This window comes from Chiloscyllium plagiosum, unplaced genomic scaffold (assembly GCF_037043375.1).
Source record: "Chiloscyllium plagiosum isolate Xiang-an unplaced genomic scaffold, Cpla_swu_hap1 HiC_scaffold_28, whole genome shotgun sequence".
NCBI classification, from domain to species: Eukaryota; Metazoa; Chordata; class Chondrichthyes; order Orectolobiformes; family Hemiscylliidae; genus Chiloscyllium; species Chiloscyllium plagiosum.
The window spans coordinates 34,482,902-34,499,134 of NW_028270166.1; the positions used below are offsets into that span (position 1 = coordinate 34,482,902).

The 16,233-nt window shown below is 41.5% G+C and overlaps 1 protein-coding gene and 1 pseudogene across 2 annotated transcripts in view; one reads left to right on the forward strand and one right to left on the reverse strand.

Annotated features, from left to right (window-relative positions):
- Positions 1 to 16,233, reverse strand: part of LOC122565230 (beta-1,3-galactosyl-O-glycosyl-glycoprotein beta-1,6-N-acetylglucosaminyltransferase-like) — an 84,666-nt pseudogene that overhangs the window by 44,293 nt on the left and 24,140 nt on the right. The window lies entirely within an intron of this gene.
- Positions 10,809 to 15,191, forward strand: mibp (muscle-specific beta 1 integrin binding protein). Its single transcript, XM_043720989.2, has 8 exons — positions 10,809 to 10,951; positions 11,967 to 12,057; positions 12,804 to 12,852; positions 12,963 to 13,140; positions 13,787 to 13,858; positions 13,978 to 14,084; positions 14,441 to 14,526; positions 14,612 to 15,191. The coding sequence occupies exons 1-7, from the start codon at positions 10,926 to 10,928 to the stop codon at positions 14,524 to 14,526; spliced, it is 609 nt and encodes a 202-aa protein (XP_043576924.1). The 5' UTR covers positions 10,809 to 10,925; the 3' UTR covers positions 14,612 to 15,191.

Sequence of the window (16,233 nt, forward strand, 5' to 3'; positions counted from 1 at the left end):
TGAGCAGAGAGTGTTCAGCAGGAGAAGATAAAAGGTAGGGAGGAGGGACTTGAAGGAGGGGCGTTGGAAATGTGATAGGTGGAAAGAGGTCAAGGTGAGGGTGATAGGTCGGAGTAGGATGGAGGCGGAGAGGTCAAGAAGAAGACTGCAGGTCAGGAAGGCGGTGCCGGGCTGGAGGGATTCGGCTGAGACAAGGTGGGGGGAGGGGAGATGAAGAAACTGGTGAAGTCCAAGTTCATCCCCTGTGGTTGGAGGGTTCCCAGTCGGAAGATAAGACGCTCCTCCTCCGACCGTCGCGTTGTTGTGGTTTGGCGGTGGATGAGTCCAATGACCTGCATATCCTCGGTGGAGTGGGAGGGGGAGTTGAAATGCTGTGCTACAGGGTGCTATCAGCTTTCCGTAGAGATATATTTCCCTCCCCTCCCCTATCAGCTTTCCGTAGAGACCACTCCCTCCGCGACCCCCTTGTCAGATCCACACCCCCCACCGACCCAACCTCCACTCCCGGCACCTTCCCTTGCAACCGCAGGAGGTGCAACACTTGCGCCCACACCTCCCCCCTCACTTCTCTCCAAGGCCCCAAAGGAAACTTCCATATCCGCCACAGATTCACCTGCACCTCCACCGACATCATCTACTGCATCCGCTGCAGCCGGTGTGGCCTCCTCTATATTGGGGAGACAGGCCGCCTACTTGCGGAGCGATTCAGAGAGCACCTCTGGGCCACCCGGACGAACCAACCCAACCACCCTGTAGCACAGCATTTCAACTCCCCCTCCCACTCCACCGAGGATATGCAGGTCATTGGACTCATCCACCGCCAAACCACAACAACGCGACGGTCGGAGGAGGAGCGTCTTATCTTCCGACTGGGAACCCTCCAACCACAGGGGATGAACTTGAACTTCACCAGTTTCTTCATCCCCCCTCCCCCCACCTTGTCTCAGCCGAATCCCTCCAGCCCGGCACCGCCTTCCTGACCTGCAGTCTTCTTCTTGACCTCTCCGCCTCCATCCTACTCCGACCTATCACCCTCACCTTGACCTCTTTCCACCTATCACATTTCCAACGCCCCTCCTCCAAGTCCCTCCTCCCTACCTTTTATCTTCTCCTGCTGAACACTCTGCTGTCCTTGTGCCTACTGTGGCCTCTATATGTTAAATTTCCCCATTGAACACTTGCTATGGTCAGGAGAATTCTACAAATGCTATCTTTTATTAATGGTTATGTAATAAAACCTAAACTGTGTTTTACATTGTTTAACACTACCTTCAACGCTCTTCAGTCCTTCTCTCCTGTTCTTGTTCTGACAGCTCAATAAAAGAAGCTCCAGTGTAACTTTGTGTACCCAGAACTGATTTTGGTTACTGTGTATGTTGGGTTAAAATGATGGTTAACTGCTTTATTTTGAGGGGAAGCCTCATTTCTCTTCCCACCCATCACTTATGTACTGAGCTTTCTTGTCCTTTCTCACAGATATATGCTGGATTTATTTGCAAACTTCCTGCCAATACCCAACCAATTCAGCACAGACAAGGATGAAACCTGGTCAATATGGTTCAGTACCCATGGATACCTCAGAGCAACAAATTAATTCATTTGTAGACTAAGTGTTGTTGGAGCCTTGATATTTATAGACTGGAAAATCCTCACTCCACCACAAAGATTATTCACAAGGCTCACTAATGACATCACAGGAACTTCATTTATCTTTTTATCCAGCTCAATCTTTTGAATTTAGCATCGGGGTGCTTGAAAATGCGACACAGCTATCAGAATGAACACCCTGAGCTGGTGTCTGAGTCGCCCCTCCAGGAAATGGGGGCAGGCACATGTTAAATATAGCTCCACATGCTTACGCCAGTTCCCCTGCTCCACCCAACCCCTCTACCATTTTCCCAAAGATGGGATTGGGAAGCAGCAGGGCTACTGATTAAGCTAGTTGACGGCCTATTGAAGCCACATCATGTGGGCATCGATTGCTATCAACGCAGGCACGAAGATACATCTTTACCTAACAATTGTAGGGCCAACTGCAAGCTAAACCACCAAGACATGGGAAAGAACAGCAATGGTGCCTGTCATGAGGGGCAATCCAGAATGAGTGGTCATAGTTTTAGGATCAGGGATCGCAGGTTTAAAACCTTGAAATGAGGAGACATTACTTTTCAAAATGTGTCTTGGAATTTACTATTCAAGAGGATGGTGGATGCTGGGACATTGAGCAAATTTAAGGATGATAGACAGTTTTAAAATTAGTAATGGGTTTAAGGATTATAGCCAGTGGGCAGGAAAGTGGAGTTAAGGCTAAGCTGATATTGGCCAACGATCATAATAAATGGCAGACCAGCTGTGAAGGGCTAAATTGACTACTCCTGCTCCTGGTTCTCATGTTCTTATGTTTTAAGATGGATGCCTCCCACCATCCTTACCTACATAAGATCCTGGGTATCACTTGGAGAGACAATATCACCAACTAAGGCCTGGTCAGAGGTTCCTTTGGATGTCATGCTAAAGAGATGGCTGAAAATTGCAGGAATAGCAGGGGCAGCACAGTGGCTCAGTGGTTAGCATTGCTGCCTCACAGCTCCAGGGACCCAGGTTCAATTCCACCCTGTCTGTGTGGTATTTGCACATTCTCCCCGTGTTTCTGTGGAGTTCCTCTGGGTGCTCAAGTCTCCTCCCCCAGTCCAAACATGGACAGGTTAGATGAATTGGCAATGTTAAATTTCCCATAGTTAGGTGGATTAGCCATGAGAAATGTAGGGTTACAGAGATGGGATGGGTCTGGGTGGGATGCCTTTCAGAGTATTAGTGTGGACATGATGGGCTGAATGGCCTGTTTCCACACTGTAGGGATTCTATGACATGCATTTCTTCTCTGGTTTGTAACCCTCACCAGCAGTAGAATGGGGATGCTACCAGATGGAAAAAGAAGATAGGATTGATAAAGAAGACCTGGTGAAATGTCTTTAAGGAGCACCTTCAAGAGCAGACACCGCCGGGGCTGGATTGAATGAAATTTAAGTGGGCTGGTGATGGAGTCTTGCTGCCCATTGTCCCATGTAGACCTGAAGGAAGTAAAATAAAGTAAGGCCTGTTAACAACAACTAACTGGGATTTTCAAAAGGCCCAGGGGCAGCAGGGTCCAGTTTAGTTGCCTGGAGGCAGACTCCCAATGGCAAACTGAGGAGGAGGGAGACAGGGACAGCACTCCAGACAGGACTAGAACCTCTCCTTCCTACAGCAGCAACCACAGAGTACCTTATGGAAGCACCCCACCTACCCATAACCCACAGCGGCAGCCTCACTGCCAATGGAATGTTTAAAATGTATGCATTATATAACATAGTTTGAAAGACAGTGCCTCCATTTGAAAGTATCCTCTCCCTCACACCTCATGCTTCCTCATGTGCTTTCCTGGTGGAATGGCATTTGACAGGTCCTCCAGCTACAAAAGCCTGAAGATGGAGAGTTCACCCTCTGGCCATTGATTGATCACCTTCCCGCAGGGAAATCACTTTGTGTGACTGTTTCCTACATGGTCTGGACTTCTGACACTATTTGTGCCTGATGGTGTATTCTGAAAAACTCCTGCCCACAATTTTGGAAGCTGGGATTGAGCAGTGATGGTTCCTGCCTCCACCATCCAGGGATGTCACTGAATAGCTGTAGAGGGAGAGTGGAGAACAGTCACAGATTATAGCTCACACTGAAGCCAACACAGAGGTAGAAGGTAAGTGCGGTCCTACCACAAGAATTTAGAGAACTAGGAAGCAAATTGAAAAGAGCACCTCAAAGGTTGTAGTAAGTGTAGGAATAGATGGATAGAACACATGGTTGTGTGGCTGAAGAGTTGGAGCATGAGGAAAGGTTTTCTGATTCTTGGAGAACTGGGATTATTTCTGCGGAAGGGGAGCACCATCCTTGTGGGGAGGGTAGGTTTGTGTGATTGGTGGGTATTTAAACTCATTTGGCATGGAGAGGGATACAGAGTAGAGATACAGTAGGGAGCGATGCATGGCAAGTATAGAATTCGAGAATGTGGTGCTCATTTCCAGCACCACACTCTCGACTCTGATCTCCAGTATCTGCAGTCCTCACTTTCTCCCATGGAAAACACAGAAGAATATTGAGAATAAGCATACACTGAATTGCACTTTTGGTGAATGTAACAAATCTAGGAAATCTGTGCCATATTGTACATTGTTGAAAGTGCTGTGTTTTGGAAGAGCTCTTTTCAAAATCTGTTTGATTTTTGTTAGTCATTCACAGGCTCTAGGCGTCTCTGGTGTTGCCTATCCCTAATTGTCAACCACATTGCTATGGGTCTGGAGTCATATGTAGGCCAGACATCGTAAGGATTCCTTCCATAAAGGCCATTATTGAACCATCTAGGTTTTTCCGACAATCAAGAATGGATACGTGATCCTCCATTAAGCTCTTAATTCCTGATTTGTATTGAATTCAAATTCCACCATCTGCTGTGGTAGGATTGGAACCTGGTTCCACAGAATATTACCTGGGTCTCTGGATTAACAATCCAGTGATAACACCACTAAGCTATCGTTTCCCCTCTGTTTGTAGGGGATTCTCCCCATGTCTCAATCAAGATTCCTTCATTGACCCACATCATCAAGACCCGTGAGTTTCTCCATTTCAAGATTAGGAAGATGAAAGCTTTTGTCCTCGACTTCTAGCACAGGCTCTGCACCCTCATCACCACAGCAATCCCTCTCTGGCCACTGTCTAAACCCAAGCTAAGCTTCTGATCTCAAATACTCTCCATCACAACTACCAACTTCACCTCTGTAATATCCTCCATCTCTCATGAATGGCTGCTGAAATCTTTGTCCAGACCTTTGCCAAACCCCATTCATTATCCTAATGTTCTCATGCTCCATAAACTACAGCTTCTTGAAAACACAATTGTCGGTACCATATCTCATGTAATCTCGTTCCTCGATTTTGAGGAATTGTACATGAAGGTGCACAGTGTTTTGAATGTGTAAAGGGTACGGTATCTTTAAGAGAATTGAAGGAGTTAGAAATCACACAGAGTGCTGGAGAATTTACAATGTAACATTTAGTCCAGCAACTGGCAATACCTGGGTTGCTTTGAGACAAAACAAATGCAAATTTGGCCCATCAGCTTAAATTTGCCTCAAGATACTAAACTCCCAAACAAGTTTGAATTTGGTATTTTGACAATATTAAAACCAATAAAACAATCCGATGCTTTAGGCTATAAGACCAGGAAAAATTGAACAGTTGGGGGAGAACTACCAAGCCACCAAAATATATAGACTGCCTACAGAATAGCTCTCTTAAAGATACCTTTATGTACCAATGACCTGTGCAACAGAAACCCTAAGAAGAAGAAAAGAAGTCAGAGAAAGATACAAAGAGAAGGTTCAACAGCTAGCTAGTTTTGAAATTTGAATTTTTTGGTAAATCTTAATTGGCGGGTTTAATTGGACCAGTGTTATAGAAGGGAAAGTAAAAGACAGGTTAGAGAAAGGAGTTGTAAATAATTGTTAGTTAATTATTCTCTGTTGGACTTTAAAAAAATAAAGTTGTTAATTTTTACTTTAAATAGTGATCTTTGGGATAGTTGTTGGTCTCTCCAATTTTAATAGATTACAGCGTGGGTTAAATCATTTCTGTGTTTCAGGTTTAAATTAGCAGGGGTGGAGGGGGGGGAAGGTTTACCCTATGTCATAACAACAGAAAATCCATTTGGAATTATTCAGTCTCTAACTGAAATATACTAAGAGACAATGAATTTTGACTGTATCAGCCAGTGCACAGGTTTCCCAAGTAATATGAAACCCACAGGGTTCAAGAAGATAAGAACTCTGAGAGAATTTATTGGTCATAGAATCATAGAATCCCTGCAGTGTGGGAATAGGCCATTCGGCCCAACAAGTCCACACTGACTCTCTGAAAAGTACCCCACACAGTTCTAGGAAATTAGCTCCTTGGAAAGTCTTTAAAACTAAAACTGCATAGCTGCTTCCTTGCCTGGCAGGTTTGCATGAAAACTGAAAGTGCTGGAGAAACTCAACAGATCTAGCAGCACCTGTGAAGAGAGAAAAATAGAGTTAATGTTTCGAGTCCGATCTGACTTTTCTTTTCAGAACCCGCTCTAGCTATTCCAACATTTTGTAAGTCCTTTCTCTTATTTTATACCCACCTTGATCTGCATTTGCCTGTTGTCAGGCTTCACTGGTGCAAATGCAGCGTAGACCTTTGGTCAGCAACAAGAGAGCCTATGACACAAACAAACCGAGTAGGAGCATTCGACTCCTCAGCTAGATACCTCTCCACAGGACAGGAGGATGAAGACAAATTTTAGCTCAAATAAGGGTGAAAGCACAAAATATGTACTGAGAAGATCAGCTTTCACAACACGATGGAGCAACGGTGCTTGTGGAGGCTCTTGCATTCATGTGGTCTTTGCTGCAATCTGAAGTCTCCTAAAACTAGTCCCCTTTGCTGAGAAAAACAAGCCAGAATGCATTGTCAATCAGTGACTGTCCAAATTTCTTTACCTCCACCTTCATCCAGGGATAGCTGATGACATCTGCAGGAATTGACATTCTTCTCTCCCTGACATATCTCACGCCATATTTGCTGGAGACACCACTTATATTCACTTCAGTCAGAGGCTGCATATTTGGAAATCAAGGCAGCCTCAGATGCACCAGGACCTTGGACAAGGGCTACATCAATACCCAATATCCATGGCCTGGACTCTAGGGGCCCTGTGCTCTGGTCAGCATGGGGCCTGGCAGCAAGTTCAGGGCCTGTGATGTCTGTCCCTGGCCCTGAGATCCACCAGCAGTCTTTGATGATCAGAAGAGATTCCACTCCATCAATGTTCACCTGCTTTGTATAATATTTTTAGTTGTTTGTTCTCTTATGATTTTCTTGGTCTCATTGTGCTGTTAACCTCTTTTGATACTGCTGAGGTAAAGTGAAAAACATTCTAAGTTTTATTTAGTTTTAAGTTTTAAGAAGTTTTATTTAAGAACACAAATTATAGCAACAAGTTGGGGCTTTACCTTGTTATGAGCCTGCAAGAGAAAAAAGCGCATGATAATGTCATGTAACATAACATCACTTCCTAAGACGATGTCACATTTGCATATCTTACAATAACTCCTTATTCCAGTTTGTAATCACCAGAAAGCTTTTATTCACACCTGTGCTAGATATCGTGAAAACTACCATGATGCTTTCATCTTGTACCAGTTACATCCCTGTAGGTCCATGCAAGTTCAATCAGTGACTCCTGAATGATCCACATCCTAAGGATATGGCTAATAGCACAAGTGACTTGCCTCTAAAGTTGATGCAGGAGAATGTTATTACTGAAGCCACCAGAGCACAAGTTCACTCACAGAAGAAGTTAGTTCCTTAACCCTAACACAAATCGTGTGCCTGGACAGATTCGTGATCATCCTGAAGTCTGTACAAGCATGAGTGTACAGGACAGTAGAGGTCTGCTGTACCATTCACAGTTTGGTGCTGCAGAGAGGAGTAGAGCTGCAGAAATAGGAAGGTGAGGGCCCATTCCGCATCTTTAGAGGAGATGGGGAATGAGGAGAAAGCTGAAGTGTCCCGGCTGCCTGCAACTGCTCACTTAGCTGCCAGAGAAGCTCATGGTAGACCCATCCAGGCATATTTCAGATAACTTGAGTGTGTGTCACCTTATGGCACAACAAAATTGAACTCACTGCTAACTCTTCCCTAGTCACAGGCCTTCAGTCCGAAAAACAAACCATCCATCATTACTCTCTGTCTCCTGCCATTAAGCCAATTCTTTATCCAGTTGACAAGCTCACCCTGAATCTCACTCATATGATCTAACTTTACTAATTAGTCTACCATGTGGAACTTTGTCAAAGACTTTACTAAAGTCCAAGTAAACAATGTCTACTGCTCTACCCTCGTCAATCTTCTTGGTCACTTCCTCAAAAGAATAAATTAAGTTTGTGACACACGATTTCCCTTGCACAAAGCGATGCTATCCCGAATCATTCCTTGCCTCTCCAAATGCATATAAATTCTATCTTTCAGAATCACTTCCAACAACTTACCCACCACAAAGTCAGAATCACAGGTCTATAGTTCCCAGCCTTCTCTTTATTTCCCTTCTTAAACAAAGGCACAACATTAGCCTCTCTGGATGGCTGACCTCATTACAATCACTACAGTATGTACATAAAGACCTAGCCTCAACTCCCCTCTATGGGTTGCTACAACCTGTCCTTTTATAAAGCGATAAGAACAGGATGAACCTGTATTTGTATAGCATATTTTAGGACATCAGAACTTTTCAAAATGCTTCATAGCTGATGTAACAAATTCACTTTGTAATGTAGGGAAAAGTAGCAGCCAATCTGCAAACAGAATTATGTTGGAATCTATTGTTAAGGAGGTTAAAGCAAGACACATAGAAAATCTTAAGGCAATTAGGCAAATTCAATATGATTTTGTGAAAGGGAAATTATATTTGACTATTTTACACATGTTACTTTAGGAAGTAACAAGTTTTGTAAATGAAGGGGCACAAGGGAATGTGCTGTACTTGGATTTCCCAAAAAAACTTTTTTGACAAGGTTGCTATGAAAACTAAATGTTCATAATGTCAATAGTAACGTATTAGCATGGATAGAGAACTGGTTGGCTCATGAGAAGCAAAGTGTGTACATACATGGATATTTTTCAGGTTGGAAAGATGTGATGAGTAGTGTGCCAAAGGGATCAATGTTCAAGCCTCAACTATTTAGAATCCATTCTATATGGTTGACTCGACTGAAGGGTCAGAATTTATGTTTGCTCAATTTGCTGATGATATAAAGTTAGGTAGGAAGGTAAGCTGTAAGGAGGTCATTGAGTCTGCAAAGAAATATAATGACTGGGTAAGAACTTGTCAGATGGAGTGTAATGTGGAAAAATGTGAAGTTATCTGCTTTGTTAAAAGAGAAAGGCAAAACTTTATTTAAATAGAAAGGAATTGCAGAACTCAAAGGGGTCAAGATGTGCTGGTCTATGAATCACAAAATGTTAGTACCCAAATACAAGTGATTAGGAAGGCAAATTGAATGTTGATTATTGCAAGGGGAATGGAGTATGGAATGAGGATGTTTTGCTGTAGGGGCATAGAATGTTGGTTAGGCCACATGTTCAGTTTGGAATTCTTATTCAAGATAATGATGTAAATGCATTCAAAGCATTCACAGAAGCGCTTCACAGGAGGCTCCCAAGCACTGAGGATGTCACCTAGACAGGGGACGAAACATTTGCAACAAAAACTTCCAGCTCGGCGAACAGAACCACAGCAAAGAGCACCCGAGCTACAAATCTTCTCACAAGCATTCAAAGCAGTTCGGAGATGGTTCACTCAACCGATATCTGGCTTGGGGTTATGTATGAGTGTTACCGCATGAGAAAAGATTGAACAGGCACTAGACTTGAATCCACTGGAAGTTAGAAGATTGAGGCGATTTTGTTGAAACAGGTAGGATCTTGAGATTTAACAGGGTGACGTTGAAAGGAAGTCTATGGGTGAAATAAGACTTGAGGGACATTGGGTTGGGTGGGAGACCCTTATTCTAAATGTTAAAAATCACACAACACCAGGTTATAGTCCAACAGGTTTATTTGGAAGTACTAGCTTTCAGAGTGCTGCTCCTTCATCAGGTAGCTGTGGAGCAGGACCATAAGATGAGATGAAGAAGAATTTTTCCCACTTAGAGGGGGATGACTCTTTGCAATTCTGCCTGAGATCAGCAGAGGTGGGCTTATGGAATTCCTTTAGTGCACAGGTATGTATGACTGACAACGTAAGTGAGGTACCTCATGAGGTAACACTCAAACGCTATCAGGCTAAACAGGAATGTGATGTTTTACCCACAATCAAATTAGCCATAAATTTATTAAATGGTAGAGCAGAGTACAGGGACTAAATGATAGGCGCTGTTGTGGTTCCTACCTCTGGGTTTAAGACCAACCTCCTCAGAGGATATCTCTGAACAGGTTGATTTAAAAACAAAATTACGAGAGGCTAAACAGTCTGCACCTACTCCTAATTATTTGTAAGTCCTGGAAGCAATGAGATATCGGGGGAGAAAAGCAATGAGATAAAACTGTGTGCACAAAGGGATAAATATTAGCACGAGCACCAGAAGAATTCCTCTGTTTCTTGTCAAATTGTCTGGAGAATATACGTTGCGTCGGCTTAACATTGCAATAGAAATATTGCACCTCTGACAGTGCAGCACTGCAATGGATCGTCAACCTAAATGATGTGCTCCAGTTTCTGGACTCTGGAGACTGAATAAAACCCTTCTGATTTAGACATTGAGGCAAGACCGATATAAACGCTCCGTAAAACGTGACCTGCTCCTCAGAGACAGAGTTCAGCTGTATTCCAAGCAGAGCAGAAGTTCTCTTTCCGAACTCATGGCATCATTCAGACTCCCTGGCAGCATATTAAACTACAGCAAATGTGAAAATACGATTTAGAACCGACACTTTGAAAACATATAGAGCGCAAGAGAAGGTTTAGCATCAGAGAAATGCATAATAATGTGAAATAATACTATTTAGGTTGATGCCGTTTAAAATTCACTTTAACTTGCTGTGATCCGGATAGCGGGAGGAGGGGCCCCTGGAATATATCTACCTTCTTACTGATTTAGGAAAGGAAAAATTCCAGACTATAATTGGTTTGAGGAAGGGTTGACTGATGCCAGACAGCTGCAGTGCAAGAGCGCCTGCTCTCTAGCTCAGCGACGTGTCATGACGCGTCTGTGGAGAGTATAAATACAGGGGCAAGTGGCACCTGATTTGTGAATGAAATAGTAGCAGTGAAAGTAACAAATATCCTCTGCTGGAGCGGACTGTGGAACAACATGAAATACATTATAGGTATCGGCGGGTAAGTATTGCAGGTAACAACGCTTGTACAATGTTACCAGCGCTGAGGGAGCGTGTTTATTTTCGTTTGCGGTACAAAGGTTTGTGATGAAATTGGAAATCCTGGAGCAAACGTTTGTGTCTGATGTTTGTGATCCAAGAGTTGAACGTTTTAATTGGGGGGAAAAAATATACTGAGGATTTTGGGGATGCAGTTGAATATTTGCCAAGTGATTTTGTTTTTAGTCTAATTTTGTAAGTTTTACCGTTTGCTTTGTAATAACAATGTAGGTTATTGTATAACAAAGTTAGGCAACGTGGTATTGCAGTTCATTTCCTCTGTTGAAATTTGACAAGTTCAGTCCAATTAAACTTAGCTTTTTTCTCGCTTCTTTTTGGATTTTCCCAAGAAGTTTTCTGTCTCTCTCTGTTGCCGTATCACTAAGTGGGTATTAGAAGGGGGACCATGTACGTGTATCCCGAGTTTGTCTTGGTCGAGTTTTGATTCTCCCGCTCAAACTACGATCCCAGTGGCGCCAATTTCCAAAACCCGCCTACTGGCTTGTAACAGTTACTATAAATCCACGGATAAATATTTGATTTTATGAACATATTTATATTTTAATAACCTATTTGTTTTATGCAAAACATTTAAAATTATAGTTTCAAAAAAATCGTAAGTCTTGTCATTAAATTATCTAATGATCAACTCAACAAAGTTTAAGCAAATGAACTTACCAATGCATTAAATTTCAAGGAACTTTAAAACATAGTCGATTAGCGGAGCCTTTATATAAAACCAAAATTACAATTCCGTTGGGAAGGTTATGGAGCTGCTAACTTGTGATGTTCTTTTTTTTTTCATTTTAAAATGTTGTATTTTAAACACCCAATATACTAGGAGAGAGTGCGGACTCTAATCTGGCGCCTTTTTTTAAAATTCAGCTCTTTTTGCGGAAGTTACTCAACGTATCCTAATCGTGCCGCTTCTGGGGAAGTTCCGCCTGCTGTTAATTTGTCTCTGTTTACACTTTCAGTGTGACCAACGGTGGAAAAACCACTTTGACCAACAAAATTCGCTACATCTTACCCAACTGCTGTGTGGTACATCAGGATGACTTTTACAAGGTGAGTACAATGTTTTGAATTTCTTTTTCAAAACATCGAAATGTTATTTGCTTTTATTAGTTCTAAGGAGGAATTCATTCATCTTGTACCTAAAATCCTATCTTGTGTACTAAAGAGTAAAATATCTGGGGCGGGATGCTGTTACACACTTGGTTAAAGGTCTTAACCGTCAGGTATGTTGAATTTTTTGACACTAGTAGTGGGAGAATTTAGTTGCAGTTTAATTCTGATTCCACTAAGTAATATTTACCGATATCGAAACAAAAGGTACAAGTCATTAACTGTCAGTAATACCCAGCGACTTATCAAAGTACATCTCAAGATTGGGACCTGAAGGCTCAGTAACAAATAGGTTGGAGTATTAAGCTAAGAGGCTAGTGAAGTCACTGGCTTGACTCCTTGGGTGTGCTATATATCTAGGGAATAATAGGAAACATACATTGGCTCTGGCACTCCTGAATTGGGGGTGGGTATTTGACAGGGTGTGGTCTAGAAATTGTTAACTCCTGTTTGTTATCTGACTTTTGCTGGTGACTGCATAGTAATTGGAAGTAACAATGTGCTGAAGTCCTCAGTCCTAAAGTGACAAATGGCATCGGAGGTACAGGAGAGCTGCTGACTGTGGAAGCATACACCAGCAAAAATCGAGGCTTTGGGAGAGTAGCCATAAGATTGATTATTTAATTCCCTATCTGTATGTATCAATGGATATTTGCAGCCATGTTTTTATGATCACTATATTTCAGCCACCAGATCAAATAGAAGTCGGGGAAGATGGATTTAAACAATGGGATGGTAAGAATGGTTGTAGGCAGTGACTTTTTAAACTGATCTACGTTGACATTTACTTAACCTTTTTGTGTTAGTCCTTGTGATAATCTGCTGGGTTCTTTTTTGACCTTCAGTGATCACAGCCCTCGACATGGAGGCGATGATGAGTACTGTCAACGCCTGGATTGAAAACCCAGTAAAGTTTGCCCGATCGCATGGAGTGAACGTCACTCCAGTCTCCGATGAGCTGAGCGATCCAGAGAAAGAAGTGCACATTTTGATAGTGGAAGGGTTCCTCTTGTATAACTACAGGTGCAGTTTTCTGGAACTCACTATTTCAGTCTGAGCAAGCAAGGTTTATAAAGTACCTTGAAAAATTTTCATGATGCCTCCAGGATTTCAGTAAAATGTAATGGAGGCTGTGAACGTTTTTGTGTTCACTTGCACCAAATTGTTCACCAGTAGGATTCTGGAATGAAAGCCTATCGGAGAGCATGGTTACCTTCATGAAGTGTCTTGGTGTGTGAAGTATTGGTGGTTACTGGTTTATCACTCAATAATTTTGAGATGTAGTGTACAACATGTTGGGAAAACATTGCAGTATGTTTTAAGAATTAAGGTATTTTGTTGCCAATGCCTGAAAGTAAACCCAACTGCAACATTTGGCTTTCTAACAGATGCTGAAAAATGAATTTATTTGGAGCTTGACATTGAAATTGCAAGTGCATTGCATTGTCTGTCTGTGACCTTGACTACAAACTTAAATTCCCTTTTGTCACACATAATTGGCATTTATAACCTTTTTATTATTGCCCAAGTTCTTAATTTCTGGTCTAACTCATCACAACCAGGAGTTGATTTGTGATGTTCAGTTATTTGTAATTAATTATTGGGCAGTCTTGATTTGAAACTAACCTTGTCAATTTGTTTTTTAACCATCTGGTGTTTTCTCTTCCAGGCCATTGAATGAAATATTTGATCACAGTTATTTCTTATCCCTTCCATATGAAGAATGCAAAAGGAGAAGGAGGTGAATATTATTCTATCACTGCTCAAGCTGTCGACCAGAAAATCCAGACAGCTGAGTAAGCAAAACAGTTTTGTCTTTTCTTTTTATTGTGATAAGCTCAATGACTTTTCTTTTCCCAGTACAAGGAATTATACAGTTCCTGATCCACCTGGTTTGTTTGATGGACATGTGTGGCCAATGTACTTGAAACACAAGAAAGAGATGGAGGCTAACAATGTTAATGTTGGTAGGTATCTTTATCATGTATCAAAATGAAAATTGAATGCATGCTTAAATTGCCTCAAATGAGAAGATTAATTTTAGTTGCTGGATTGTAATAAATGTTTTGGCAGTGGGCATCAACAGGTGTTTTATACTTGAGGGGCATTTTCAGAACAAGTCTTTTAGCTGCTTGATTTCCCTTGTTAGAACTAGAGCTGCCAAACTGGCTGTATTGCCTAGAACTCTTGGTCTGTTTGGTAGAGTTCCCAGGGATCCCCACAAAGTTAGATTACTTGCCGATCTATACTCCTTGAATATTTTCCCTGTAATTTCATGCTGAGTGGAAATAACTCAACTCTATATTGATTTTAAAATTTTCAGTGTATCTGAATGGAATGAAATCAAAGGAGGAAATCTATCAACAAGTGTATGAAGAGATTCAAAACCAAATCCTGAATTATTCATAGGTAACTGTATAGAACAGCTCATTATTCCTGTATTATTCTTTTTGTTGGTTTTATTGACTTTTAAGAAACTGCTCCTCTCTTTTAGGCTCTGGACTGAAGACTAAATTGGGAAAACAAGTTGAAGATGTAAATAGTTGAATGTCTCTGGAAATGTTTGGTCCATAAATGTCAGCATTAAGTTTATATGTTTTGACTTTGCATTAATTTTCTGTACATAACTGGACATAAGTTTGAATAATTTAAATGGCAGTTCTGGTGTTTTGAGAACTAAGTATAATTTTTTTTTATCAGATGTGTGTACGATGTTAACTTTTTAAACTCTTAAATGTACATTTTTTATGAATTGTAAAAATCTAAAGTATCTGTTAATTGGGTACTTCATGATACTCTGTATTGTCATAGTACTGTAATCTTCTGCCTCCTATCTATATTAGCTTTCCTATTTCTTTGACTTGCACTATATCTAGAATTTTTTAAAATCCTACATAATTAATATTTCTCTATAATACAAAACATTTAGTGATGCCTTGGATAAGGGAGAAAGTGGAAACCTGTTTTAATATAGCTTACATTTATATGTGATCTTCATCATGTACCATGAGCTGCTACAGGACTGAAGCAAGTTGTGATCTTCTGCCATGACCAAAATGCATTCTGTTCTCAAGTTTTGTTGTTCTTTAAAGTCATTGTACACCTTTTTAATAGATGCTACACTGTTAGCCGAGCACCAGGATTCTCTGTTGCCAGCACGTTTAAAGGTAATATTGATAGAGGTGGAAAAAAAAATTAAATGGGATCAAGAGTAATAGATAGGATTGAGAATATGCTTTAAATCAAAACTATTGTATCACTGCAACATGTACATATGAAAAGTCCTTTTGGCAGTCAGCATGACTTTCTGAGGGGGTAGCTTTTATTGAGTTCTTTGAGGATGTGACAAAACACATTGACGAAGGTAGAGTGGATAGCCAGAGACTTTCCCAGGGTGGATATGGCTGTTGGGGTGAGCATAAGGTGGTTGGTGGACAGTTTAGGGAAGATTTCAGGAATAGGTTCTTTACAGAATGATGGGTGTGTGGAATGCACTGCTAGTGGTGCTAGTACAGTCAGATATATTAGGAACATTTAAGTGACTCTGATAGGCACACAGATGATAGTAAAATGAAGGGTTATGTAGGTTAGTTTGATCTTAAGAGTAGGATAAAACATTGACACAACATTGAGGGCTGAAGGTTCTGCAGTGTTCTATGTAGTCTTGAACTTGTGAAAGGTGTTATCTTAATGGAATACTAGAAGCAGCAACTTTAGTCATCACCTTCAGTTGTTGCAACTGCACATTTTCCATTGGATTCTAAGATGCTTTGCATCTGCAGAGCTTTCAGTTTCCTGATCCATGCCTTGTGACTACAGTTAAGTATTTGCCAATTCCACTTGGAACTGAATATGTGGACAGGTTGAAGCTATGACGACTCAGAATATGGCAACCGATCACAGCTACAAAGCTGAGTTTTTCCACATGGGTTTAATTAAAGCATTAGGTAAAGAATGGCTGTTCCAGTTGCAATGTCAGTAAGGCCCTACAGACGTAACCTGAAGTGCTAAAAGCTCTACATTCCTCAGCTGCTCAGGATTGCTGACTGGCTGCAACTTGTCGGAGCTCAAATCATTTAAGCAATGCAGACCAGCTGTGAGACTCGTAATAATGAA

What these genes read in the sequence shown, in the direction of transcription:
- mibp (XM_043720989.2), top strand. Translation starts at nt 10,926, where the DNA reads ATGAAATACATTATAGGTATCGGCGG. An exon ending in ATCAGGATGACTTTTACAAG is followed by an intron (nt 12,058 to 12,803) that starts GTGAGTACAATG and finishes ACTATATTTCAG; the next exon opens with CCACCAGATCAAATAGAAGT. An exon ending in TTCCTCTTGTATAACTACAG is followed by an intron (nt 13,141 to 13,786) that starts GTGCAGTTTTCT and finishes TTTCTCTTCCAG; the next exon opens with GCCATTGAATGAAATATTTG.